The 25,250-nt window shown below is 47.7% G+C and overlaps 11 protein-coding genes across 11 annotated transcripts; 6 read left to right on the top strand and 5 right to left on the bottom strand.

Moving 5' to 3' along the window:
• Positions 1-645: 645 nt before the first annotated feature.
• On the top strand, positions 646-2,464 carry N7469_004068 (MATE family efflux transporter; the record flags this gene model as incomplete). The annotated part of the gene is made up of 2 exons (XM_056642988.1): positions 646-1,596; positions 1,658-2,464. 2 exons carry the CDS (start codon positions 646-648, stop codon positions 2,462-2,464), a joined length of 1,758 nt encoding a protein of 585 aa, XP_056502400.1.
• Positions 2,465-2,802: 338 nt separating this feature from the next.
• Positions 2,803-3,492, bottom strand: N7469_004069 (peptide-methionine-S-sulfoxide reductase; the record flags this gene model as incomplete). The annotated part of the gene is made up of 2 exons (XM_056642989.1): positions 2,803-3,125; positions 3,216-3,492. 2 exons carry the CDS (start codon positions 3,490-3,492, stop codon positions 2,803-2,805), a joined length of 600 nt encoding a protein of 199 aa, XP_056502401.1.
• An 833-nt stretch (positions 3,493-4,325) lies between these two features.
• N7469_004070 (kinesin family protein) lies at positions 4,326-7,407 on the bottom strand (the record flags this gene model as incomplete). Its single annotated transcript, XM_056642990.1, has 3 exons — positions 4,326-5,392; positions 5,466-7,141; positions 7,208-7,407. 3 exons carry the CDS (start codon positions 7,405-7,407, stop codon positions 4,326-4,328), a joined length of 2,943 nt encoding a protein of 980 aa, XP_056502402.1.
• A 1,081-nt stretch (positions 7,408-8,488) lies between these two features.
• Positions 8,489-9,047, bottom strand: N7469_004071 (uncharacterized protein; the record flags this gene model as incomplete). Its single annotated transcript, XM_056642991.1, has 2 exons — positions 8,489-8,971; positions 9,045-9,047. The coding sequence occupies 2 exons, from the start codon at positions 9,045-9,047 to the stop codon at positions 8,489-8,491; spliced, it is 486 nt and encodes a 161-aa protein (XP_056502403.1).
• A 216-nt stretch (positions 9,048-9,263) lies between these two features.
• Positions 9,264-9,970, top strand: N7469_004072 (uncharacterized protein; the record flags this gene model as incomplete). Its single annotated transcript, XM_056642992.1, has 2 exons — positions 9,264-9,741; positions 9,798-9,970. The coding sequence occupies 2 exons, from the start codon at positions 9,264-9,266 to the stop codon at positions 9,968-9,970; spliced, it is 651 nt and encodes a 216-aa protein (XP_056502404.1).
• Positions 9,971-11,411: 1,441 nt separating this feature from the next.
• N7469_004073 (uncharacterized protein) lies at positions 11,412-14,239 on the top strand (the record flags this gene model as incomplete). The annotated part of the gene is made up of 2 exons (XM_056642993.1): positions 11,412-13,838; positions 13,898-14,239. The coding sequence occupies 2 exons, from the start codon at positions 11,412-11,414 to the stop codon at positions 14,237-14,239; spliced, it is 2,769 nt and encodes a 922-aa protein (XP_056502405.1).
• A 1,397-nt stretch (positions 14,240-15,636) lies between these two features.
• N7469_004074 (putative C6 finger domain protein) lies at positions 15,637-16,458 on the top strand (the record flags this gene model as incomplete). The annotated part of the gene is made up of 3 exons (XM_056642994.1): positions 15,637-15,849; positions 15,969-16,322; positions 16,399-16,458. The coding sequence occupies 3 exons, from the start codon at positions 15,637-15,639 to the stop codon at positions 16,456-16,458; spliced, it is 627 nt and encodes a 208-aa protein (XP_056502406.1).
• A 484-nt stretch (positions 16,459-16,942) lies between these two features.
• slx4 lies at positions 16,943-19,516 on the bottom strand (the record flags this gene model as incomplete). Its single annotated transcript, XM_056642995.1, has 1 exon — positions 16,943-19,516. The coding sequence occupies one exon, from the start codon at positions 19,514-19,516 to the stop codon at positions 16,943-16,945; it is 2,574 nt and encodes an 857-aa protein (XP_056502407.1).
• A 914-nt stretch (positions 19,517-20,430) lies between these two features.
• Positions 20,431-21,149, bottom strand: N7469_004076 (EKC/KEOPS complex subunit CGI121/TPRKB; the record flags this gene model as incomplete). The annotated part of the gene is made up of 3 exons (XM_056642996.1): positions 20,431-20,742; positions 20,803-20,925; positions 20,991-21,149. 3 exons carry the CDS (start codon positions 21,147-21,149, stop codon positions 20,431-20,433), a joined length of 594 nt encoding a protein of 197 aa, XP_056502408.1.
• Positions 21,150-21,358: 209 nt separating this feature from the next.
• Positions 21,359-22,441, top strand: N7469_004077 (Bax Inhibitor family protein; the record flags this gene model as incomplete). Its single annotated transcript, XM_056642997.1, has 2 exons — positions 21,359-21,885; positions 21,958-22,441. The coding sequence occupies 2 exons, from the start codon at positions 21,359-21,361 to the stop codon at positions 22,439-22,441; spliced, it is 1,011 nt and encodes a 336-aa protein (XP_056502409.1).
• Positions 22,442-24,291: 1,850 nt separating this feature from the next.
• N7469_004078 (RBM8 family RNA-binding protein) lies at positions 24,292-24,889 on the top strand (the record flags this gene model as incomplete). Its single annotated transcript, XM_056642998.1, has 2 exons — positions 24,292-24,537; positions 24,668-24,889. The coding sequence occupies 2 exons, from the start codon at positions 24,292-24,294 to the stop codon at positions 24,887-24,889; spliced, it is 468 nt and encodes a 155-aa protein (XP_056502410.1).
• Positions 24,890-25,250: the final 361 nt, after the last annotated feature.

Below are 25,250 nucleotides of genomic sequence, written 5' to 3' on the forward strand. Positions count from 1 at the left end.
GTTTCCCATCCCTTTTATAGAGACTCACTTACGGGGCCGTAAGGTACATATTTATATTTCAAGCTGGGATGCTTTTTCAACTTGATACATGCTATCATTAGTACTTGAAGCTATATTACATAATTGCTCTTCTAGTTGGAGTTTATTTACATACTAATTAACTATGTAGATAACTATTTGTAACTAGTTACCACTCAGTCCCCCATCTATGGGGTTTGCACAACACAACAACTCAGAGGACGGCAGGATGTTTGTGTGTATCATTTTCTCAGACGCAGGCCAGCTGAAAAGCTATCGAATCACGCATTGCAGAAGACCCGCCACGTAGCAGCCAGCCCTTTCTCTCTGAAAGTCAATAAATCGGAGAGCTGGGAACACAAGGCAAAAAGCAATTATACAGATGAGCCAATCACACATGCAGTCTTCCCTCGCGTCGAACGTCCCTTACCTGCAACAAGTAACTAAGTCGGCACAGCTGTTGTTAAAATGGAATTGGCTTATTTTGTCCATCACTCAAGACTAATTTGAACCCAGGTTGTCACCTTCGAAACCTCATTTGTTTCGTTTGTTGATCAACACTGCGCAAATTTTTAACCTACCCTGGGCCTTTTCGGTATCTGTATATAGTACTTCTGATCTATACAAATGTCGAGCCCGACGGATTTTGACCGAGACTCCGTCCGGATTCACGCACCCTCTCACAAATATCGAGCTGCGATCGACGAAAGCTTCTTCGAGGCTGAAGAAAAACATGAGGCCACTATCAATGAAAGCTTTTTCAAGACTCAAGGGAACCACGGAGCCACGATTAATGAAAGCTTCTTCGAAGCTGAAGGAAGTGGTGCGGGTGGAAAGCGACCAGTCTATCGAACATTCAGCGAGCATACCTCTACGCACCCAGATTTCCCTCCTAGCCGAGTTTTCACTGATGCCGACCCTTTTGTTACTAGCTCTGAAAAGAACTCTTTGAAAGGCAAACATCCAAAGGAGGAGGCATTCAACGAAGAAACGCCCTTGATCCAAAACAATGAACCGGAGGATAGGAGGCCCGACGAGCATATTACATGGAAAAGAGAAACGAAAGACATAGGCCGGGATACATTACCGCTTATTCTATCAGCTTTACTTGAATGTTCCCTTTCAACAGCAAGTATTATTGCGGTAGGACGATTGGGGACCATCGAACTCGGAGCTGCGAGTGTGGCTAGCATGTTGGCAAATTTTACTGGTTACATGATTTATTATGGTCTGACATCAGCTCTGGATACACTTTGTGTCCGAGAATTCGATAATGGCATGCATCACCTAGTTTCTGTTCACTTCCAAAGGATGCTATATCTTCTTTTGATAGTAACAGTCCCTATCATCGTTCTATGGAGCTTTGCCGAGCAGATCCTCCCCCGAGTCCTCTCTGATAAAGAAGTTGCTAGCCTCGCTGGTCGATACCTTCGTATAATTGCTTGGGGAACGCCAGGATTTGCACTTTTCGAATCGGGGAAAAGGTACATTCAGGCGCAGGGAGTTTACTCTGCATCCCCATATGTGTTAGGCGTTTGCGCGCCTGTGAATGCCTTTTTAAACTGGCTCTTAGTTTGGGTATGTCATGTTTCAAAATGCCGTGTTCTGTTTTACGGCTATACTAACTATATACTGTTAGAAATGCGGATTGGGGTTCGTTGGAGCTCCTATTGCTTTGACAATTACCGACTGGTTACTTCCATGCACACTCTTTTTATACGTCTACTTTGGATCTCACGATGATTGCTGGAATGGATTTACTCGCAGAGCACTTTCTAATTGGGGTCCTATGATGCGAATCGCCACTGTCAATGTGGCCGCCGTGGAATCCGAGTCGCTCGTCTACGGAATTACCACCCTCGCATCCTCATATATCGGCACCAGGGCTCTGGCAGCACAGACTGTCTTGGTGACAGTGACGAACATAATATGGCAAGTGCCATATTCCCTGTCGGTTTCCACACGAGCTCGCGTTAGTAATCTGCTAGTACTTGGCCTTGGTGATGCAGCCTGGAAAGCTTGTAAAATTGCAACGTCCGTTGCTTTGGGCGTGGGCTCATTGTATATCTTCTTGCTGTCACTGCTGAGATACCCTATCGCGAAGATATTTTCGAGGGAATCTGAGGTTATTGAATTGGTTGCTCAAGTCATGCCTCTTTGTGCTGCAGCCCATTTTGTTGAATGCTTGGTGTTGGGCGTAAGCGGAATCTTATGTGGCATTGGCAAACAAGCAGAAGCTGGATACCTTCAAACAGGCATGTTCGCCGCTATTGCTCTTCCTCTCCAGTTTGGTCTAGCCTTTGGTCTGGGATGGTCAGTCTGGGGGCTTTGGATTGGGGCTTTGTCTGGATTTTGTGCAATTCTAGCGGCACAATGCCTGTTCTTATATCAGACAAGCTGGGAGAAGGTCGTCCAACAGGCTTCAGAGAGCCTTTCAGTCGATTGATCTTGATAAAACCAAACTACAGGCGAGCGAGTTTCCTTGTCATAAAAAAAATATACATATTTGGGATAAGATGAGTCCGAAATTGATTAAAGAATGAGTCGCCCACAATTTTGAAAATGGGCATTGATAGTTCGTGTCGCATGCCAAATTTTATTTGCTTTATTTTCATTTGTTCTGATGCTCGCGCAAAGCCCGATAAAGAGCTCAGTAAGTCTTCATAGTTTTTGGCTTAGTCAATCGGAGAGAGGAGGGAAGTTTCGAACAAAGCTTTCGTGGTGTTAGATATCCGTCAAATAGTAGAAAGCAAAACTTGCCCATTCATGAAGGGTCCGGATCACTTACTGAGCTGGGCATTCATATCCGGCAGGGTTGTTCTTCAGATACAGCTGGTGGTACTCTTCGGCATCCCACCACTGACCAGCGGGCACGACCTCGGTCGAAACGGGCTTCTTATACCATTCCTTGCTAACTTTATCCGTGATGCTCTCCGCGATCTTCTGCTGCTCCTCGCCATGGGTGAAGATAACACTGCGGTACTGGGTGCCGACATCGGGGCCCTGCCGATTGAGTGTAGAAGCATCATGCATGCGGTAGAAGAACTCAAGGAGCTGGCGGTATGTGACGATGGAGGGATCGAATGTCATCTGGAGAGCTTCGGCATCTGTCGGAAGCAAAAGTTCAAAGTAAGTATTTGTCTACACAGTAATGTAGCTATGCGCCATCGTCGCAAATCATAAAATTAGAGACTTACGGCCAGTACCCCCACTGCAGACAGCACGGTAAGATGGCGATGAGGTCTGGCCACCGCAGTATCCGACCTTGGCGTCCAAAAGGCCCTTTCCATCACCAAAGTGCTTGCGGAATAGATGTTCAACGCCCCAGAAGCAGCCAGCTGCCACAGTCGCGGTCTGAGAAGACATATTGCCCGATTGAGATTCCGGAGCGAGGGATAGGACTGGTGCAATAGTCGAAAATGGACGGAGGAGGCGTGAGAAAAGTGTTGGGCCGATTGGTGCGGCGAAGGGCATGGGAATTTCTGTAATTTCTGGTGCTCCGGGTGGGGAACTTGCTATAAAAAGTGGGGTGGAGATGGAAGCGGACGTGATGCGCGGGATCGGTTAGATATAATCGCTTGATCTGCCAGTTCTCAACGCCGCAAATATAGATATTTGGTAGGATATGGGGAGAAGTTTGAGGTACGAAGAAAAATAGTTGAAGAACCTTTGAGATAAGCCTTGAATGGCGTCATCCTTGACAATCTGACAAAGCAGCGGGGAAACCTGCCAAAATCGGCAGCCACCGAAGCTTCCCCGCAAGACAGCCCTAATTCAAGCTTTGGAATAGATGAAAACTATTAACCATCTAGTATTATGCCTATTCTTTCTTCGGAGCATTTTTTATATTGTAGAAAGAGAAGGATGTAGGCGAGACACAATACTAAAGATGCCAATATGCAGCCACTATGGAACGCCATTGTAGATTACTACCTTGAGAAAGTATGGATAATGAAGATATAGATTGCACAAGCCATAATCGAAAGTGCGATGGATTGTTCCAACATCGGTAATGTACACAATAAGAAGAATATGTCAAGCGAAAGAAGAGAAATGAACAATCCTCGACAAGTGGATGAATGTCAGCATCCACCGTCGGTGCGTAGTAAACGACAAGAGAGAAAGGATAAGGACAGAAATAGACACCGTGAGATCCGTGGGTAGCCGTAATAAAATAATAAGACGAGGCAAGACCGGAAATAAAAAAAAAGAGAAAAGGAAAAGGATGGTATCTTTTGCGCCAACGCCACGCCATGCCGAGATTTGATACGTTAGAGAAAGTATCACAGGGACATCAAATCAATCATTCACCGCAGCCCTCCAGAAGAAAAGTCTTGACTGCGGCCAACTTGAGGGGTAGCAACCGTGCTGAGACGAAGCGCGTCTCGGCTCGAGAGGCTAGCATGTCGAGGTCGAATGTCACCTCCCAAAGTGGTACGTCGGCCAGTGTTCTTCATCACAGGCAAGGTGTGAGGGCTCAACACCCGATGTTTGCCTTCACTTTCCTTCTCGCTTTTCACCATCCGGCGTGCCTGGGAGGCGGTGAACATGTGGCCATCGATAGGCGAGCTACCATACGTGCTGGAGGTTGGACTGCGACGGCGGTGGACTCGCAGGGAATTGGTGGATGCAGGACCGAAGTGTGAGCTAGAAATTCGACGCATGGCCGAGTTGATCTTTAGAGCCTCGTCCTTCTCGGATTTCCAGTTGTCCTTGTTCTCGGATGATGGGCTACTGGAAAAGGTGGCACTCGGGCTCCGAACAGCGATCCGCGAAGGACGATCCAGAGATGCTCGGTTCAGGAAGCTGCTCCCTTCAATATCCCGAAGAGGGGAATTCTCGTTGTCCGATGAGAGGGGGAGGCTTGTTGTAGGTGGTGGTGCTAAAGGTGAGCTTCCGGCTGGCTTCGACAAAAAGCCAGCTTTGAAGCGGCCACTGTTCTTTGGGATACTGAGAGGCTGCTCAGAGGGCGCAGGTGGTGGGGAGTTGGCTCCTGAAGTTGATACTCGTGGAATATTTCGAGGGATGGGGGATGCTCCCCGAGGCAGTGATGGTTCTGGCTCCTCTGAGCTAACTTCGTCCGCGGAATCATCCTTTTGAGGGGTCTTTTGCCATTCGGTTAGGTTACCATCTTGCTCATCGTCCTTCCAGCGGACTGATCTTTTGGTGGCCTTCGCCTGTGTTTTCTTTGGCGAGAAGCTGACACTCTTCTTGCCAGCGGCAGCCTTCCGGCGACGAGGGGACCCCTTAGTAGGAGATGGTGGTGCTGCAGGTGCAAGTTGAACAGAAGGAGCAAGTGAGGCTCGAGGGGGTGGCATGCTCGTTATGCTAAATCGCTTCTTAGGCTTTGGGGGGACTTGCTGGCTTAACGGGACTGGGCGGCATTTGGAGCGCAGGCAAGCTCCCATCTGGCTTGACAAGACTGGAAGCCGTTGTCTCACATGTACCTAGCATCTTGGTGAGCATAACGCGCCCCTTCTTAATAGCTTCGGATGCGCCGAGTTCCATAATATCCTCGATAGAGGCCATTAACTCAAACTGAGCCTGGAGAAGGACCTGCACCGCGGCTGCTTCACCGGCTTTGTCTTGCTCTACCACAGCAGATAATGCCTCACGCTCCGCATTTGACCGCAACACCTCGGCCTCGCGGTCAAGATTTGCGAAGTCGCTGTTATCGCTGATATCAAATTCTTGCAACTGTTTTGTACCATTTTCAACGGCTGAGTTCATCGCTCTGTCCCAGGTGTTCTTCGACAATCGTTGATTATAATGGTGTCTGCTATCTTCAAGTTCAAGCAAGATACCTTGCGCGGTTTTTCGAATCTTCAAGAGGTTGGCCAGGCCCTCCTCTCCTTCTCGCGAAGCGCATACATTATCAAATGCAGCAATCCACGATGACAAAATTCCTATCCGGCGACTGATCTGTCTCAACTTGAGCATGTTGTTGGTTTTCTCTTGTCGCTCTGGGAGAGTGTGCTCATATGCACTCCGAATGCGAGCAACAGCTTCACGCACGACAGCATCCTTCTTTTCGGTTTGCTTCTTAAATTTGGTGAAAGCTAGTTGTTCTGAGTCTTTCTGTTGTGCTTTGAGTTCATTGATCAACTTCATCTGTTCATCAATCTTGACCAAGAAGTCCTTGACGTGTCTGTTGACATTGAAAACATTCCGAGTCACCTTTGTTTGAATATTCTTGGCTCGATTGGCGTATCGAAGCGTATTCTGAGTCTCATCGAAGTGCTGGCTCGATGGACTCACGCAAACAATCATCACAGTCTTGCAATTTCCACCAAGAGCAAATTTGAGAAGTCGAGTGAGCTTGGAGTTGCGATATGGGATATGGTTACGCTTCCGCGGATCACAGAGGGCATTGATGCAACTACCCAATGCAAGAAGAGATTTGTTGATGTTGGCACCTTCGAACAATCGTTCCCCTCGATTCTTAGTCGCGCTTGCGCGCTCACTTCCCGCAAGATCAATGATGCTGAGTGTTGCCATTGTATGGGGCTCATTCACATCCGCATTTCTGTCCTTTTGAGCAACGTTGATCTGAAGAACGGCGTGGGATCGGGAGGAGGTGGCATTCGCTTCGGTAGGAGACATGGTACGACATTCGTTTCCACGTACTATCATATCCATGACTTGCTGCACATTCTGAGGGTGATGACTCGAGAGCCCGGCAACGGAAACCGATTGGTTTACGTCTTCGCGAAGCATGAGACCGCCCTTGGTGCCGCCAGGGACAAGCAAGTCGCGAATGGTTTCGTTATAAATTTCTAGGTATGAGAGTGATACTTCGGTACTTTTCTCCCCGGAGCGCTCTTCGATTCGCTCAAATAGCTCTTGCATAGTCATGAAAATGATTCCGGGCTGTTGAGCTGTGCCGGTGATGGTGTGCGTCTTACCACAACCGGTAGCACCATAGGCGAAGACAGTAGCGTTGTAGCCGTCGAGAACATTGTCGAGAAGAGACCGGGTAGTAGATTCGTAGACCTCGCCTTGAGAGGCATTCTGGTCAAAGACGCGATCGAAGGCGAACGTCTGGTCCTTGACGCGTTTTCCATTGGGCACAACACTCCTGGAAAACTTCTGGACAGGATTGTCCTCTGGAGGATCGAATACCCTATGGAATCAGTTGTCAGCAGTATGTCCTTCGGTATGGAGAGTGTGGAGCCACTTCGCAACTTACAGACATCGGTCATCGATCACCTTCACAATCGAACGAATCCCCTTCTGGTTCAATTTTGGTGCTGGAGCACCAGCCAGTGAGCCATCACCGAGAAAGAGAGGGCCGTCATCACTCTTTGAGATCTGTGCTGCCTCCCGAATGGTGAAGGGTCGAACTCGAACCGCAACATTGATTGAAGAAGCACCATCGGAGGGAGGCATGATGGATGTTCGTTTGCCGTCTCGTATCGTATCGTGTCTGGGTCGTGTCGTGTTGAAACCTCTTCCCAAGTCGCAATGAGGCGGGCGTCGGATTAGCTGGGCGACAACCCTGCGTCGACAAAGGCAGGGGGGTGGGTTTGAGGTTGTCGATGATAACGATGAAGGGGAAGAATGTGTGGATCTAAAGGCGTATGGGGTACGGGATGGGATGCAGTATTCTCCGAAAGCGAGCCTCCTGGCGACGATCTAATTTGTCAACAAAAGGATCCCTTCGTTGCTAGGAGCAACATGTTTGATAGTGGTGATTGCACCAATTATCTAGTGGCATTAAGACTTGGCGACTAGCTCTCTGCCAATTTGGGCGAAATTAGGGTGTTTCAGACTACCAACACAGCCCCATGCACTAGTGAACACGCACAATTTGGTTTTGATCGCCGCATTGCGGGGATATCGACGCGATGACAGCAAGAGACTCGATTTAGATAGTAGAAGATATCTGGGCTTCTTGACATTAGGGATACGTGGCTTCTTATTATTATTATCCTTTCCTTTCTGACCGAGTGAATACACCGTTTTTGTCATATAATTAGTGTCAAACGAGCTCTATACTAGTACTTCCAATGTTTGGCGGATATGGTGTTTCTGTTGTGATAGAGTCCGATAATTGGATCGGCGAGAAGCCTCATATGTGAATTATGTAGTTCCTTGATGAGACTATGGATATTCCTCCAATCTTGTTTTTCTTTTGTTAAGTTGGCAATGCTTCTCTCAAAATACCTTGTGGGTGGCTACTACTTACCAGTCATTCAGTTCTTTTCAATTACTAGTCTATCACAAACCCCACTACGTTCGACACTATACAAAGATCGGGCTCTATAATATGTCCATAACATGTTTGGTCATATGAAAATCCTACATATAATGACCCTGAGATTGAAAACGCCATACCCGATTGGAAAGGAGATGAAGGATAGCAAATAGATACACCGATGTTGCAAAATCCTTGTCCGTCTACGCCATGAGCCCCCCCTCCTTGGTCATGATTCTTTTTGAGGAATGATATAACCGTCGAAAGTTTCTGCTATACTTCTTCGGCTCCCTCCTCTTCGTCATCAAAGCTTGGAATAACCACATCCCAGCCGGGATCATCTAAGTCAAGGCTCATGGCGGTTTCGTCCTGCTCGGTTTCCTCTGATGTACCAGGCTTGCGAAATCGGAATGCGACCCAATGCCCATTTCCGAGATCTGAGTCGAGTATGGTATTCGCTAGGGCCCTAGCGCCTTTGTTTTCGTTCCCTTCTTTCGATGAATTCGGCCTCAGGCGTGTCCATCCTTTGTCAATATCGCTTCGGTCAATCGGTACGCCAAATTCAATCTCGGCCGGGTCATCAGGGACAATATCGCCATTTATCTCACGAACATCACGCCCTTTGAGGGCTTGCAGAAGCTTTTGCCTCACGGAATCCAGCTGTTCATGTGGCTGAAGTGAGAGAAGGATAGTGATTTTGTTCTTTTTGAAGAGCAAGGTCACGGCTTTCGAGTCTGACTTGCTCTGTTTCGGTGGCTTGAGATGGAATTCCAATTAGCTTAGAGAAGATTTAAGTAATTCAATGGACAGAGAGAAGCATTTCACATACCATTTTCTAAAATGAAAGACGAGGTTGTCAAGCTGTCTCGGTCAGAGCTGGGTGATTGACGATGGTGACGGAGGCGGAGAAGCAGGCGGAGAAGGAAAGCGGGACGGAGTTTATTGCCGCTGATGCTCGTTGCTCGCCGACTGGAATCTCCATCTGACTTTTGATATTCAGGTGATTATTCCGCATCGACCTGGCCCGTCATTGTCACCAGTCTCCAATATGGAAGATAGTCAACAACCGATAGACCCTTCTTCGCCTTCGCAAGCGCCAACTTTACGTGGCGCTCTGCTCATGAGGCTCCTGCACTGGGACAAGCTCTTCGAATCCGATAGCCCTCCACGTTTAGGCATTGATGTTAGCAGGCGGGTACCTTATGCGACTATGTCCGGCGTCTCTGTCGGTATGATTCTAGGTTATATCCATGGAAGCAAGAAGGCGGGCCTGCAATTCCGAGCAGAAAATGCACATCGATTCCCTACAACCTCAACTGGCTGGTGGCAGTACCACAAGACAAAAAATTACATTTCGATCGTTGGTGGCGTAAAGGATGGTGTAAAGATGGGTGCTCGCCTGGGAGCTGGCTCCTTACTGTTTTGTCTTTTTGAAGAAACTGTGGACTATGCTCGTCATGAGAAGCGGGACTTCCTCTCAACGGTGACTGCGGGATTATCGCTCTCTGGCGTTTACAGCTTGCTTGGTATGTCTCGATGCTCGAATTTCTCATTTATCAGTGCTAATTTTGTTTGTGGCTAGCTCGTCACGATGTGTATACTGCTGCCCGTACTGCAAAGCTCGGATTGAAATTTGGACTCGGTTATGGGTTGGTACAAGATGCCCTGGAATCGCTCAAAGGAAACCATCCAGCCTATATGGACTTTCTCTTAGGCGAACGGCGACCTCAGGCGGAAGATGAAAGTATTGTTTGAGTAGGGACCGCCCCATACATACGCTTTGCACTTCTCCGGCTGCCGCAACTTCCACCCGGCCTCCCTTTGTCTGGACTCATTCACTGGTCGCAGTGAAGGGTCAACCTTTCGGACAATCACTTGATTCCCGCTTGTCTCTAAGTCGGTGCTCTGTAACACGGACCAGGAACCACATGACGCACGTGTATTTCCCTGCCCCTGTCTTTACAGGAGGTACAATTGATCCCCAATTCGTAGTCAGCTTGGAGGCTGAGACTGGGATGAACTTCTTTGAGTATAGATTCGCTCACCGAGATCTCTACGGTACTTCCAACGCCCACTGGAGCCTGGTCGATATTGATTGGCCCGCTGGGACCGTTCGGGTCTCATGTCTTTCTATTTACCGGTGTATTTATGTACATTTTGATACCCTGTCGTTATTTCTTTCTCCAAATGGATCACCCCTCTCTTTACCATTCACTTCCTTTGACACAAAAGCCGTCTTAATACTTCTATCCATCCAGCTCACTCGCGTAGCATATGAAGCACGTGATCACATGTCTGTCTGTTCCCAGCGAACCTGCAAACCCCCAATGAGTTCAGGCATAATTGGCTACCAAAAGTACAATGCTTGAAAACACGAACTGATCGGCCATAACGAACTATAGGGCTGAAAGTAGATATGTCAAACCTGTCCGGGTTGCTTTTTCTTCCAGTTCAAACTTGAACTTACCACTACATACTCCGTAGTTACTAGGTGGAGTCCCGCCAGGGAGGATATTCCTTGAAGCATAATGCACATACACCTAGCTCAGGCCCGGGGGATTAGAAGTATCCATATTGATATCTTGAATTTAATACCCTCTTTCTCTTTTCCACCCCTATTCCTGATTCCACCAATTGCGACCAATGGTCGTAAATATCATTCCTTCCAGTCGCCCCTTGTAAAAGCCACTTGAAAATGCAACAATCCGATCAGATTTGCCCGGTCTGTATGAATGCCCATCTCCATCGGATCAAACCATTCCCCTAGAGTTCTCTCACAAAGAGCGATTGTCCATCCAAAAGATACCCAAAGGTGGATCTGTAGACGTAAAATCGATACATATAGAGTTTCCGAAGCTTTCCAGATGATCGGTGGAGCTTAACCGCATTTGACGTCGCAGAGTCGGCAAGTTCCCCCACCTTCACCTGAAGAGCCCCCCCCCCCAGCTCCGAACATCCTTTGCCGTTGTCAACTACCCCTCCAGCTCTATCTCCCCTCCCCTTGCACAGACGCCGGTCTGCTAGCGTCGATGATCTACCCATTGGGTGTGGATGCGGTGCCGACGCGAAGCTCGACTCTGCTACCGCTACTATTTTCGTCGACGTCATCGTTTTATTGGTGTTGGAGCTTGAAGTCTTGATCACCACCTCTTTCACCTTAAAAAAGCCCCCCCTCCGCAAAGGCAACTCGCCCATCATGCGTCGTCATGGCAGATCTGGAGGTCCGACTAAGGCTGTATCGGCCATGTCCGATACCGTTTCTCTCATCCATTCCTTTGACTCTGTCATGAATCCCAACCGTCCCGCGCGACCCTCGCCCTTAGCCTCCTCTAACATCAAAGCGCTTCCGCTCGAACTGGTCGATAGACTGCGCTCCTTTCCTCTATTTCAAGCTACTCCAGAATCCTTCCTATTCGAAGTCGGCCAGCACCTGCGCCCCCAGCTCCACGCTCCCAACGACTACATCTTGACCGAGGGTGATGACGCAAAGGCAATGTACTGGTTGGTACGAGGTGCCGTTTCAGTCACCTCGCGGGATGGTGAAAGTATATATGCCGAGCTGAAGCCGGGTGCATTCTTTGGAGAAATTGGCGTGTTGATGGATCGTCCACGCACAGCGACAATCATTGCCAGGACACGATGCATGCTAGTTGTACTCACGAAGGAAGACTTTCGCAACATTCTGCCCCGCTTTCCCGAAGTTGAACAAGCAATAAGAGAGGAAGCTCAAGAGCGACTTATGATCTTGGAAAAGAAGAAGAAAGAAACCTCTGCGCCGGCCGTGGATCTGGACACCACAAGAATTCCGAGCCCTGCGAGAAGAGGATCCAAAAGACTAAGAGAGAGTCAATCCAAGGACCTTGTTGCTACTGAAGAAGATTTGAATGCCAATTCGGTATATAAAAAGCGAAAATCGCCGAGCCCAGGGCGACGCGACCCTTCTAGTGCTCTTGCAAATGGCTTGGTGAACGTTCGTCTCCTTCTCAAAGAGCTTCCTCTTTTCTCTGGACTGCCTCCCGATATACTCCACTTCTTGGGCCTCAATTCACAGCCACGTTCATTCTCTCCCTTTACAGATATTATCCGGCAGGACTCTCAGGGACGCGAACTTTACTTCATTGTGCGAGGCGAGGTAGAAGTCATTTCCGAAAGAAACGAGCCAAATAGCAATCATGGCGATAAGCCAAATGGTTCACATCGCACAACCACAGAGATCAAGGCTCGGCTCAAACAAGGCCAGTATTTTGGGGAAGTGGTCAGTCTAGCACTTGCACCGCGAAGGACAGCCACGGTTCGGTCAGTCACGTCAGTCGAGTGTCTGATGCTCAGCGAAGATGTTCTTTCTCAATTATGGGAAATGTGCCCCAATGATATCCGACAATCAGTGGAGCGCACTGCCCAGGAGAGGCTTCAAACCACCGCTGATGGGGATGTGGTCATGTCAGACGCTACGGACGAACAATCTCTGGGCGACTTGGAGCTCGATGATCGAGTGAAGATTACCTCATCTCGCAGGAAATCAATGCCATTGTTGACATTGACAGAAACTGAATTGGATGGTCCACACCAGTCTTCACCGGTCGAAGACCAAGCACAGGCAGTGCTACAACCATCAGACCCTGATCCATACTTAAGTCTAGGGTTAGACAAAGTTCGGCTTCGGAGTCGTCGAGGCTCAGTGGCACCATTGACGCCAGAAGAAGTCAGTGGCGAATATCAACGACACTCTCCGACAGAACCACGTTCAGCTAGCTCGTCATCTCTTGCGCTTCCGGACACGCTTGGCTTATCAAAGCCTCACCAGGCGGCACGTCCTTCTGGTGAAGCTCATCATGGAATATTTCCTGACAGTGTTCTTCTAAATATCTTTCGGTACCTCGAGCTCCATCATTTACTTCGACTACGTGGAGTATCTTCCCATTGGTCTGATGTTCTCACAAGATCTCCTGAGGTGATTGGTGATCTCGATTTGAGTGTATATAACCGCCAACTTACGGATGACGCTCTTGTGAAGATTATCTGTCCATTTGTCGGCAGTCGTCCCAGTTCTGTGAACGTCAACAACTGTTTTCATATCACAGATGAGGGATTTAATGCATTAGCCAATACGTGTGCACCCAATGCTAGGACGTGGAAGATGAAGAGTGTCTGGGATGTGACCGCTTCTGCTATACTTGAAATGACTAGCAAGGCAACTGGCTTGGAGGAAGTCGATTTGAGCAACTGCCGCAAGGTAGGCGATACTCTCATGGCACGAATTATCGGATGGGTCTTGCCTAGGAATCAGAAACCTACCGAGGGCAAGAATGCAACAATCAAACCGACCATGCAGACAGAAGATGGCTTGGTTTACGGTTGTCCGCGGCTGAAAAAGCTCACACTGTCATATTGCAAGCATGTCACCGACCGCTCAATGCACCACATTGCGTCACATGCGGCAGGCCGAATTGAAGAGATGGATTTGACTCGGTGTACCACCATTACGGACCAAGGATTTCAATACTGGGGCAACGCACGATTCACTAACCTGCGGAGACTGTGCTTAGCGGACTGCACATACCTGACCGACAACGCCATCGTACATTTGACCAATTCCGCCAAGAACCTGCAAGAGCTAGACTTGGTAAGAGACCGAATTTCCATAACATGATTCGATAATTGAATACTAATCTTGCTGATCAGTCATTCTGCTGCGCATTGTCCGACACGGCAACGGAAGTTCTTGCTCTTCAGTGCTCTCAACTAAAATACCTCAACATGGCGTTCTGTGGCTCCGCGATCTCTGATCCATCCCTTCGAAGTATCGGTCTCCATCTACTCTCACTTCAACATTTATCAGTACGGGGTTGCGTTCGAGTCACCGGGGTAGGGGTCGAGGCTGTTGCTGAAGGGTGTCATCAACTCCAGTCTTTTGATGTCAGTCAATGCAAGAACCTAACCCCTTGGCTTGAAGATAATGGGCCAATGCGATATCAACCGCGTGTTGAGTTTGAGACCGTTGCGACAAATACGAAGAATCGATGAGCCAGCACCATCCACGATCATGCGCATTGCACTCCACACCACGCAGGTCTTCATATTCGACATACCTCTCAGACTGTTACAGCTTGTCTGTCCTCCAAACTGCTATATATCCTTTATCTTCTCTTCCCCTCTTTCTCTGATTTCTTCGTTCATATTCACTGGGTCTACTCGCATTCGTCTTGCGTTTAGTGCCTGTTCACGTTTGTTGGGAGCTCCCAAGGACTACGCCTTATAATTCGGGAGTTCAGGATTTTCTGGAGCAATTGTCTTTTATTATTGTTGGCTCGGCTCGTATAGAATGAAACCAGAGACCGAGGATTACACGCTTCTGGTCTCGGATTCGGGCCACGGATTATCTGCTTCATGGGCTGGTCGAGCATGGCAGGAGTTCAAAGACTGAAAGCATACGCTGTGGTTTGGTTTGATGTTTAATTATACTGGACGCCACAATGTCTATCATTTAATTGTCAGATTCTTTCGCTGATTGGGTCTTTGGGGGGGTCGTTGTACTCTTATATCCTTATATTAAATCTATTTTCTCACTACTTATCATATGAGTAACATCCCCTGTACTGCCTAGCGTACTGTATTTTGATATCACATGATGCTACTGCCAGGGCACCATGACTGGTCATACTATTTGAATAGCAGCTTCCACAAGCAAACACATTCTTCTGGAGCCTTCTTTCTCTTCAAGATGGTCCTCTCTCTGATCCGCTAATCTTCATAATAGCAGCCTTTGATACTTTATCACTTAGGATTTCACTTGATATAGGAAGGCTTTTCTACCTAAGCATTGCACCATATCGATATATTCATTCTTTCTCTGGGTCACTTTTGTGTATCATTCTAAGTCACAATGTCCTCATTGTTTGGAGAAGCTAATTCTATTTACCAAAGAACACTGTGTGAAATTCTGAGTCTAGGCCTTTGTTTTAAACTAACAATCCAATTCATCAGAATCTCAGCATCTCCTGCTGTAGCGAGCCTATGTACGACTGGCTTGTTTGAAAACTAGTGCACTGCTAGTAGTGTGATACCAGTGGTATTGAAACTCGTAAGAAGTTCTAATAGCAAGAGCATTGGAATGGTCGAGCCCTGATATTAGAACAGATTGTTACTCCCAATCTCTTGAATACTACTGTCATTCTCAATAACTTTTGTGTATCACTAGGCTGCATCTCTAAAATCAAGTTATATTTGAAAAGAGTCAAGAAAGTAAAAAGGGCTCATTGCCATCGGTGCCATAGACGTATCAGTACTAAGCAAAGCGGCGTTCAGTTTGTTTCCATCTCCCCTTCATTGATTCCTATTTAAGCCCCGTCCTTTTGTCTTTTTATCATCTGCTGTAAACTCCCCATTCCTCTCATTAGTGTCTGATCATTTTCATCACCATCATGGAAGATAGTATCATGTCTGATTTAATCTCATCAACCAATGTCGACTCCGCTGTTGCAATCAAACCAGAGATATTCCAACAGCGACGCCAGCCCAAGCAAAATCGCCGGGGTTCGTATGATCCTGAACCAGACTACTCAGCCATTATGAGACGTCGGTTTCAGGAACATGATGGGGGAAGGCGTACCGCTCGAGCTTGCGATAGATGCAAGGTATGGAAGTATTTTTATCATCCTCCAACCCGTTTGATATTAAATCTAGACCCCATCCATCAAATCTTCAGACCAGCATATCTGTCTAAGGACTATGACTAAGTCTCTCATTTATTAAGTGCCGTAAACTTCCCTGTGACTCGAATGGTCATGGCTGCAATAACTGTGCCAAAGCAGACAAACCGTGCAACGTAACCGACCAGATCACCGGCGAGACAAACCCTCGAGATATCATCACGAAAATGAGAAAAGAGCTCTCATCGCTCAAGAGGCAAGTCCAAGACAAAGACAATGAGATCTACGAGATGAAACAATGTATTCAGGATCAGGCGCATCAGATTCAAATTCTACGACACGGACCTCCTAGTGATTGCTTGGATCCCGGTAGTTGTTATAATACTCGAGCGATGATAGAGTGTCTTTCCCCAGGGTCTATCACTGATATACCTGGTTTGTCGTTTGATCCGTCACCGGTACGATATATGAGCTTTCCCGTCCACTGATGTTCCATCTCTGCGTATCATCTAACTCGGTTGTTTGTACTATTAGGGTCCAGAGACTCCCCCGTGGGCACTTGGAGATGACCCCATGTGTGGATGGAATGAATGATTTGGCATGATCCCTCTATCGCCAGATCACCTCTCTCCTCTCGGCCGTGACATTCTCTGCGGCTTTTCGCTTTTCGCTTCTTCTATCCAGTTTGCTCGTTTTCTTCCAGATTTTTTCTTCGATTTTTTTTTTTTTTGGGAAAGGTGGCCCGCGAGAGGTCGAACTTCGCTGGTCAAATGGCGATAAGGAAATCAACTGAGATAATCCCTAAAGAAAAAAATTCTGCCTTTGCAAGGACTTTCGATTCCCACTCGCAGTTGGGGTCTATGGTCATCTTCTTCAAAATGTACTGTTGTTGTGCTAATTGAATATTATGTGTACTGGTTTGCGAAACCTTGATTCCTGTTCCCAAGTAGAATGATTCTCGATTGGCTGCAGTATTTATAGAGCCCACGGGATCAAAAGTGAATAATCAACTGGAAAATTTACAAAAATAGGGGTATCATAAAGTATACGAATGCCAAACTGGTATGCCAGAAAAGTTTCACCAAGTGGCGTTATTCTTCCAACAGCAGCAAATGCCTTTACTCTCACACCATTCTCTCGCCATTGCAGCATGGATCTCCCGATCTTCACCAACAAGACCAAGTCCTTCGACATTCAACCATGTTGTAAAATCTTCGAGGATAATCGGGTCAAACATGAGTATCTTCTCATGCCATGTTGGGCGGCTTCGGCTTCCAGATGAGGACGAAAGTGGAGAAAGCTGAGGTTGGGAGCGCACAGCCTTTGTGATTTGGGAAGCCAGGTCTGGAAGACTGCTACGCTTCGAAGAAGCAGTTTTGTCGGGCTCGGGCAATGATTTCGCTGCGTTTGCAGGTTTGAAAGCAGTCGTTTTCAGTCTCGAAGAGCTTTCAGTTATCTCTTTGGTTTGAATATCCAAGAACGGCTCAGTGGCGCTATTGCAACTGGTAGATATATTGATGTATCGCTTCTGAACTTGACTGGGCGATGAAATACTCTCATCCTCGGAGTCTTGGATCTCTTCGACGTCGATGAAAGACCTTGGCAAAGCTTGAGAGCGTCGCTTTGCTGGCTTGGGAGTGGTTTTGGGGCTGCTTACAGCCATGGCCTCTTTTGGTATGGCTGTTTGTGCCGAAGATAATGGAGCCTTTTGTGTAGATACTATAGGCTTTTTCGACTGGGTCTTTGATCGAACGGGTTTCTTTTGCACGCCTTTCTCAGCAGTGACGCTTTGGTCCTTCGACTGGGCAGGGCCTGATGGTTTTGCAGTTTCGGTCTCTGGCAACAGTGGCCGCTGTGAGCTAACAGGCGCTGTCTTATTGGAACTGCCATGTTTGGACTCCCAGCACTTCTGCAATAGATCAATCATTTTCTTGCGGCCTCTCACGGACTTGAAGCCATATTTTGAAATCTGTTGTGCAAGTTCAGTATCTGTGAAACCGCTATACTGAGGCATCTGCGGCTGCTGAGTTGTTATATTCTGGATAGGCGCTGTCTTCTCTGTGGCGTCGTCGGCCGTTTGTATAAGGGGCTCCCGGCTACCCAATAGTGAAAGATCGGTTGTTGAGTCTGACACTTTTTCCGAAGATGACTGCTTTTTCTTCGAGGGAGGGTTAGGCATGCCATAGTCGAGCTCGAACCAATCCTCGTCTTCCCAGTTGACTGGTCTTTTCACTTTAGTGTCCTTCTCCTGCGCGATTGTATTGATCTTTCGAGCTTGGACTAGAGATCCATCGGAATCGCGAGCAGCAACTTCCCAAAGGTTCCTCGTACCAGTCAAGCAGGACACCGCACTTTTCGAAGCAGCTTTAGCTACTGCAGTCTGCTCATTTCCATTGAAAGCAAGATCCTCGGATGCGCGAATGGCTTGTTCTAATTCTTGCAGTGTATGAGGTGATCCTTCCCGTTCCAGTTGACTACAAGTGCCGAAAACGAGATCCTGGTTCTCTAGGGACCTGAAGGCCTCGTCGGGAGAAAGAACGGTGAATTCGGTTTCGTTGTCTGTCATTCGCCCTTTGCCTCGCTTAGACTTGGGTTTTCTGGTGGCCTGGGATTCATCGCTGGTCAAAACATGTTGGTTTGTGTTGGTCCGCGTATATTGAGCGGTCATCCGGGCAGTCAATGTTGTTAATCGTTTTGGACCCTTGGCGTTTTTTTTTGTTCGAGCACTGGACGAAGATGAGTCCGTCTCTTGTGCGGTAGCTTCTCCATTCGAGTCGTTTTGGTATACATGGAATGGTTGGGGCAAGGGAGTCACCAGTTCAATGCGTCTTCTCTTGGTCGGACCTTCGCCCACATTTTGGACGATTTCAGGCACAGCAGCAGATGGTCCGGAGTAGTTATAAGCTGATAATATTTTGTCAAATCCACCATGGATAGCCGGTCCGTCACAGTGCTTGACAATCTCTTCACCTGCTGCCGCAGTTGGTATATCGAGACAAGTATCTCTTGGAGGCGTCCAATCCGTCCTCCTTCTCAAAGCTTCTTCCAAATGTAGCTCCTTGTCTATCGTGGCGGCCTCGGGTCCTTGGTTTGTTTCCTGATCTGTAGATGCTTGGGGGCATTCACTCTCTACTGTCGTTTTCTTCTTTGCTTTGCTCGGCTTCTTCAATCGCTCCTCGCCAACGCCTTTGGTGATCTTCCCAGACAAAATCATGTTTCCTGTCTCCTTTTTCCCGGTAATTGTTTTAGGACGAACTTTCGGTGCTGTTTTGCTCTTCTTTGGTACTTCATTTGTGGAATCCTGGGACTTCGATCCGGCTTTTTCGGCGGGGTTTGTCTTCGATTTTGTGCTTGCCACCTTTGATTTTGGCTTGACTATGTCAAAGTCGTCGTGAACAGTCGAAAGAGAAGGCTTCTTGGTTATTGAGACTCTCTTTTTAGCCGCATCTTGAGGCGCAGTCGGTGTTGGAAAGAATCGAGAGCGTGAAGGAGGAGAATTGAATAGCTGGGAAGGCGATGGGATGGATTGTGGTGACTCCCCTCGTGGCGATATATCAAATATTCTCTGAGGACCGTAGGCTTTCCTTGTCGGAGTTTGTGGCGAGGGATTGGGAGAGGAGGATAGCACGATCACTTCGCCGGAGGTCGCCATCGTGGCAAGCGTCGCACTTTTGGGCAACCTGGGAGAGGATCGTCTACGCAAGGAATTCAGCCGAACTAAGTGATCATATCGGTTTTTCATTCATCGTGAAGCCAGGCAGTCATCAGCCAAGTGCCTTGATCTTATGCGACGAGGAGTAATGAGGTTGATCTCCAAGGTGGACCTTGAAAAGTGAAGAGAACGATGCGCGTCTTGGCACAACAAAACAGTTGGGCCGGGCAACCACCGGAACGCTGTCCATTCGGTACATTTTGCATTGTATTTTTACCATTATGAATTATGGAGTATAACATGATAATTAGGTTCTCCGCAGATACGAGAATTAGAAAATGTTGTCATGCTATTGCTGAACACAATCTACATCCTCCACCCGGCCAATTAACAAGTACATTCTGGCAGTATGTAGTAACTAGTTCCTGATAACTAGTGAGAACCAACTTGGAATGTAGGGATCACCTCCAGTAGGGAAATACATATTACAGTAACTAGCGCGTAGACTATCTTCGTTTACTGTGGTAGGGACCTCCAAATATAAATAAGTCATACAGATGAGAACGCTATCAGAGGCGATTTAATGACACCAATGGATTTTGATTGTTGAGCTCATTCATGTCGTTTTCACATGCAGCATTAGATGTATCTCGTAACGCCATTGAGTGACCGATATCTTGCAAGCTTCTATCAAAGAACCATGCAGAGTAGGAGGGTACATATATGTTTCCCTATTGATTGGTTATCCTGGGCACAATTTCACTGTCCGAAAGATCCAACTGTCTTTGTCGGGACCGACGATAGGAGCATCCTAGGACACTTGAGTCCCCTCGAATTACGGCCCAGTGAGCCCAACTGTATTTCAAAACATATTGCCTTTCGATACTTGGTTATATCAAAATGAAAGGCATCGCTCAAGAGCCTCTGAGTGCAATTGCCCCGAGCAAAGATAACTCAAGTTGACGCTTGGCATTGGTGTTCTGTGCGCCATTGGTCTTGTCACCCGGCGATGGGAGAGCACCAAGTTTGAATACTTTCTTAATTCTAGGAACATCAGAGATCTGGGATAATGTCTCGTCGTCAAACGAGACTGGCTTTCCTTGAACAGAAGCTTCCAGATGCGTGGCGACGGAGTCATAGGTTATCTCCGGCGAGACAGAAACCTTCACAACTAGTAAGTCCTTAGTGGAGTCGGCAAGACCAAATTTTCGAAAAGAGTCGGCGATCTGAAATAGTTTGATGAGTCAATTGATAGAAGAAATTGGAAAGTTCATGATAGAACATACGTTGTTGGCCGGGTTCAAAGAAAAAACAATCTCCGAGTGGACATTGTGTGACTTAAGTCGATCATTTGTGTAGTCATTGATAGCTCTGAAAATAGCTGCGGTCGCATGTGCTCGTGATAGAACCTAATCCCTTGATATGAGCCTTGCAATTCTTCATCATATACATCTGGAAATACTTCTCGACGCACCATGCTCGCATCAATAAAGGCATATTCAAATTCCTTGTTGCCAGAAAGCAATTGCTGTCTCAGAACGGCTGCATTCTGAACATCCCGGTAAAGTGCAATATATACCGAGAGTGACTCTGGCAAATGAGGGATATCAAGTCTTTCCAACTGCGATGCCATTGTCATAAAAAGCGCACTCGCGACGATCCAGCATGACGTATCCCATCTTCTTCAAAACCGGCAGGCATCCCACCTCATCACGTGCCGTTCTGGAAGCTTCGGACTTAAGAGGTGCCGGCATCCGTGGTGAGTAATCCCGTTATGCAACGCATCCGTTATAAACTACATCATTCCCCTCTCTCAGCTGCCAAACCGACCTCATCGTCATCATGGCATTCTTCCTTCGGCGCCCGTTCGCCGTATCGTCGGCTCTGCATCAAGTTCCGAAGCTTTCCAACACAGCTCGATTCATCCACAACTCTCCGTTTAAGCCTGCACAGGTATCCAAGCCTCTCGGAACCCAATCCTCGATCTTCTCCAAATCCCGTCAAACCTTTCAAAATGCTTTCCGCCGAAACTACATGCAACCGACCTACAATGCGCAGTCTGGAAACCTCACTCAGAAGCTGATCTATGGTGCCGCCATCGTTGGTGGTACCGTTCTGGCTACCAACTTTATCTTCAACCGTGAGACTCGCGAGGATGGCGGCATGCCTTCCTACGAGCGAAGCTTCCTGAATGAGACTTTCATGCACACTGGTCTTGGTATTGGTATCATTGGTATTGCCGCTCGTGCGCTTCACTCTAGCGGCTGGTCCTATCGCCTTATGTCTATGAACCCGTGGCTCGTCATGGGTGTCGGTCTGGTCGGCAGCATTGGCTCGATGTACGGAACTTTCTACACCTCTCCGGATAAGTGAGTACCATCTTTTCCTCTTTTTATTCCCCTTATGAGTCCTCGACATCATTTGACTAACATTCATATTAGCTATGTTGTGAAATATGGTTGCTGGGCTCTTTTCAACTTGACTCAGGCCGCTCTTTTGTCTCCGCTCATGTTCTACAACCCTGCTATCCTCGCTCGCGCTGGTCTCTATACTGTCGGTCTGATGGGCTCCATTGCTTTCGTTGGTGCTACCGCCAAGCAGGAGAAGTACCTGTACCTCGGTGGACCTCTCCTTGCTGGTGTCGTTCTTGTTGCCCTTTCCGGTCTTGCCCCCATGGTTCTCCCCGCCACCGCCGCTCGCACTCTGATGTGGTCTGAGCGTGTCTGGCTCTACGGTGGTCTGGCCGTGTTCGGTGGCTTCACTCTCTATGATGTTCAAAAGATCCTGCACCACGCTCGTCTGGCCGAGCGCGGCTACATCAAGCGCGACGTTGTGAACGAGAGTGTTAGCCTCGAGCTTGACTTCATTAACATCTTCGTTCGCATGGTACAGATTCTCGCTATGCGGAACAACAACCGCAAATAAGCTATTCATCTGAGGCTCATCAAGAAGAGTGATTTTTCTTTGCTTATGTTCTTTTCAAACCCTGTATTTTAACGATCTATACTGCCTGTTCCCCTTACCTATACGTTTCCACTATGGGACGTACATAACATAAATTCCTAGTGCTGAAACATCAATTGGGGAAAATTAAATCTCCACTCTTTAATTTTAAATCCGAATCAAAAGTACCTGGAAACCTCGAGTCAATTGTCCAGTCCTTCGAAGAGTGGTTTTCATTCATTGAACCGATATCTCGTCCTTGGAATTCCTCCTAGCAGAGCTCGTTCGATATAGGATACAATATGAGTACTAGCAATTGAGTGGTCATAAAAATTCATTGGCATTGGTGCAGATACCCATCCATCATCTCATTGGTTGGATGTAGTTCCAAGGATATTTCGAGTCACTGTTGTGAAGCTGCACAAAACTGTTTCCAGTCAAAGCCTGCAATGTCCCCAAGACTCTCACTCACAACTATCCTGTACCAACTCCTCGGTGTAATCTTCCTGTATGTGAGAAGAATCAGGGCTATGGTCCTCCATCCATGGTGTTGACCATTTGGTAGACGTAGGCAAAAAATGCGATCGTCCCTGACACAGTCAAAGATAGCCTTGCGAAGGGGGCTGTCGAGCATCTCAGACATGAATTCATGGGATTGGTGACAAATCCTCAACTTATGGATTGCGCCTATCTTGATGGGTGACTCTGGTCTGAAGGAAAATAGAATTGAACCATCGTTCAGTCCTTCCAGGTTCAAAAACCCAGTATTGAACAGGTCGAGAGAAATGGTTTCCTTGTGAAGAGTCTCTGGCCAAATGGCTTGGTTGCGAGCTTTCTCCACGAGACGTAAGCTACCCTTGAAGATGTCGAATATCGCATCAAGCTCATAGTTCTGATCGTGTAATCGATGCGTCTCGCCTAAGTCTGTATTGTGTACGACTATCTCGACCGAGCGAAGAATGTCGGCTTTCAGATCATCTTGACCATTGTCAACTGAAGCCCTGCTGCTTAACAATCAGTTATATGCCAGTCTGCGCTGCTTGATTGGCTCGCGCGCTTTGTAGACTTGCCGTGGTTGCTGCATATCGCAAAGTCAAGTACGCCTTTTTTTTGTTGCTATGTTGACTCCCGGGGATATATCAGAGAAGAATCAGACAGGCACAGTCGACATTCATGATGTGAGCAATTCCGAAGTTACTTGAAGTGAGAGGTGCGGCTGGGAAAGATGACAGTCCCGCAGTAGCAGTACTGCGGTGACATCGTTGCCTGTGTCTTCTCCCTTCAACTTACATGGTGGTATGTCACTACTACCACACTCAAGTGGCTCATTGAAGTTAGTTTCAGATACAGTCGATTGACGCTTGTCCTCATTAATTCGCTCTTGCTTTAAGCTATATGTCTACTCCAAATCATCGTTTGGTAGACGCATTGTACTATTGCCAGTGGGTAGCATTCTGTCCAAATAAGGTAGTACTGGGTGGCTTTGTATTTTTAGTACTTAATGCAGGGAAGATGATGATCCAACGAAGAAAGATGATTGCCTACTCAAATGCATAAGAAATGAGCACCATGAAGCATTTATCTATAGAGTCAGCAATTTCATTAAATAACACCCCTATATTGCGGGTTTATATAGTTGTTCCTATGCCACTTATGCTCCACGAAAGCAGGCTGGCACGCTAACCGAAACGGGCGAACCCAGAGCTTTTCCCCGAATCCGCGGTGAACTTCCCAATTGTCAGACCGTATCCTATCCATCTTCATTGAACCACACACCCCAATTCACTTCCTGGAATTAGCGATTACCCGAAATTTCCCACGGAGCACTCAAGATGTCGAATGAAATGGACGTCGACCCGCCCGTCGCGCAAGACGACGCCCCCGCGCAATCCGATCGTGGTTTCGAGCCCCAGACCCAATCAGGCGCAGTCGCCGTGCGCAGTATCGAGGGGTGGATCGTGATCGTGTCAAACATTCACGAGGAAGCTTCGGAAGAGGATATTACTGATCTCTTTGCCGAGTACGGCGAGATCAAGAACTTCAGTTTGAACCTGGATCGACGAACTGGTTATGTCAAGGTTAGTCGCAAATTGCGGTCTTTTCGTGCCCATAGCTTGTAGGAGGCGTCTTAAGCTTTCCTGCCATGGCGCGAAGCAAAGGATCTTCTGGGACATATGCAGTAGGAGAGAGCTAACAGATTTGTGCCAGGGATATGCCTTGATCGAATACGCAACCCTCCCCGAAGCCGGCGAGGCCATCAAGAACCTCAACGGTTCGAAATTGCTCGATCAGACTCTCGCAGTCGACTATGCTTTTGTTCGCCCTCCCCCAGCCAACAAGAACAAGGGTGCATCGAAGGGTGGACGTGGTGGCCGGGGTCGCAGCCGTAGCCCTGGGCGCAGCCGCAGTCCCGATGCCGATCGAAGCTAAACGTTTGCAATGATATGATTGTTGAAAAATATTCACGTGGATACACATTATACCTAACTCCGTTGCTTGATACCTGACCACTTTCGTCCTCGCGCCGCGGCGCTATCTCCATGATCTCGTTTCCTTATGCTCAACAACACTGTTGCTGAACGACGCAGCATAAGCACCCATCCTTCCAGCCGGCCCCTCCTCCTTTGATGGTCAGCTCTAAGAGTATTCCTTGTGTACCCCCAAGGCCTATGGAACACCATATTGTGAGTTGTTGGGTCGGCGTCTCGATATATTGTTCTGTCGGTAAGAATGATCCCACGTTGGATGACTATCTAAACGCTAATCTAATTCTAGAACAAAAGAAAGCCAA

The sequence above is a fragment of the Penicillium citrinum genome (assembly GCF_028827155.1).
Source record: "Penicillium citrinum strain IBT 23319 chromosome Unknown utg000003l:1.0-4596430.0:1.0-4598250.0, whole genome shotgun sequence".
Lineage (NCBI taxonomy): Eukaryota > Fungi > Ascomycota > Eurotiomycetes > Eurotiales > Aspergillaceae > Penicillium > Penicillium citrinum.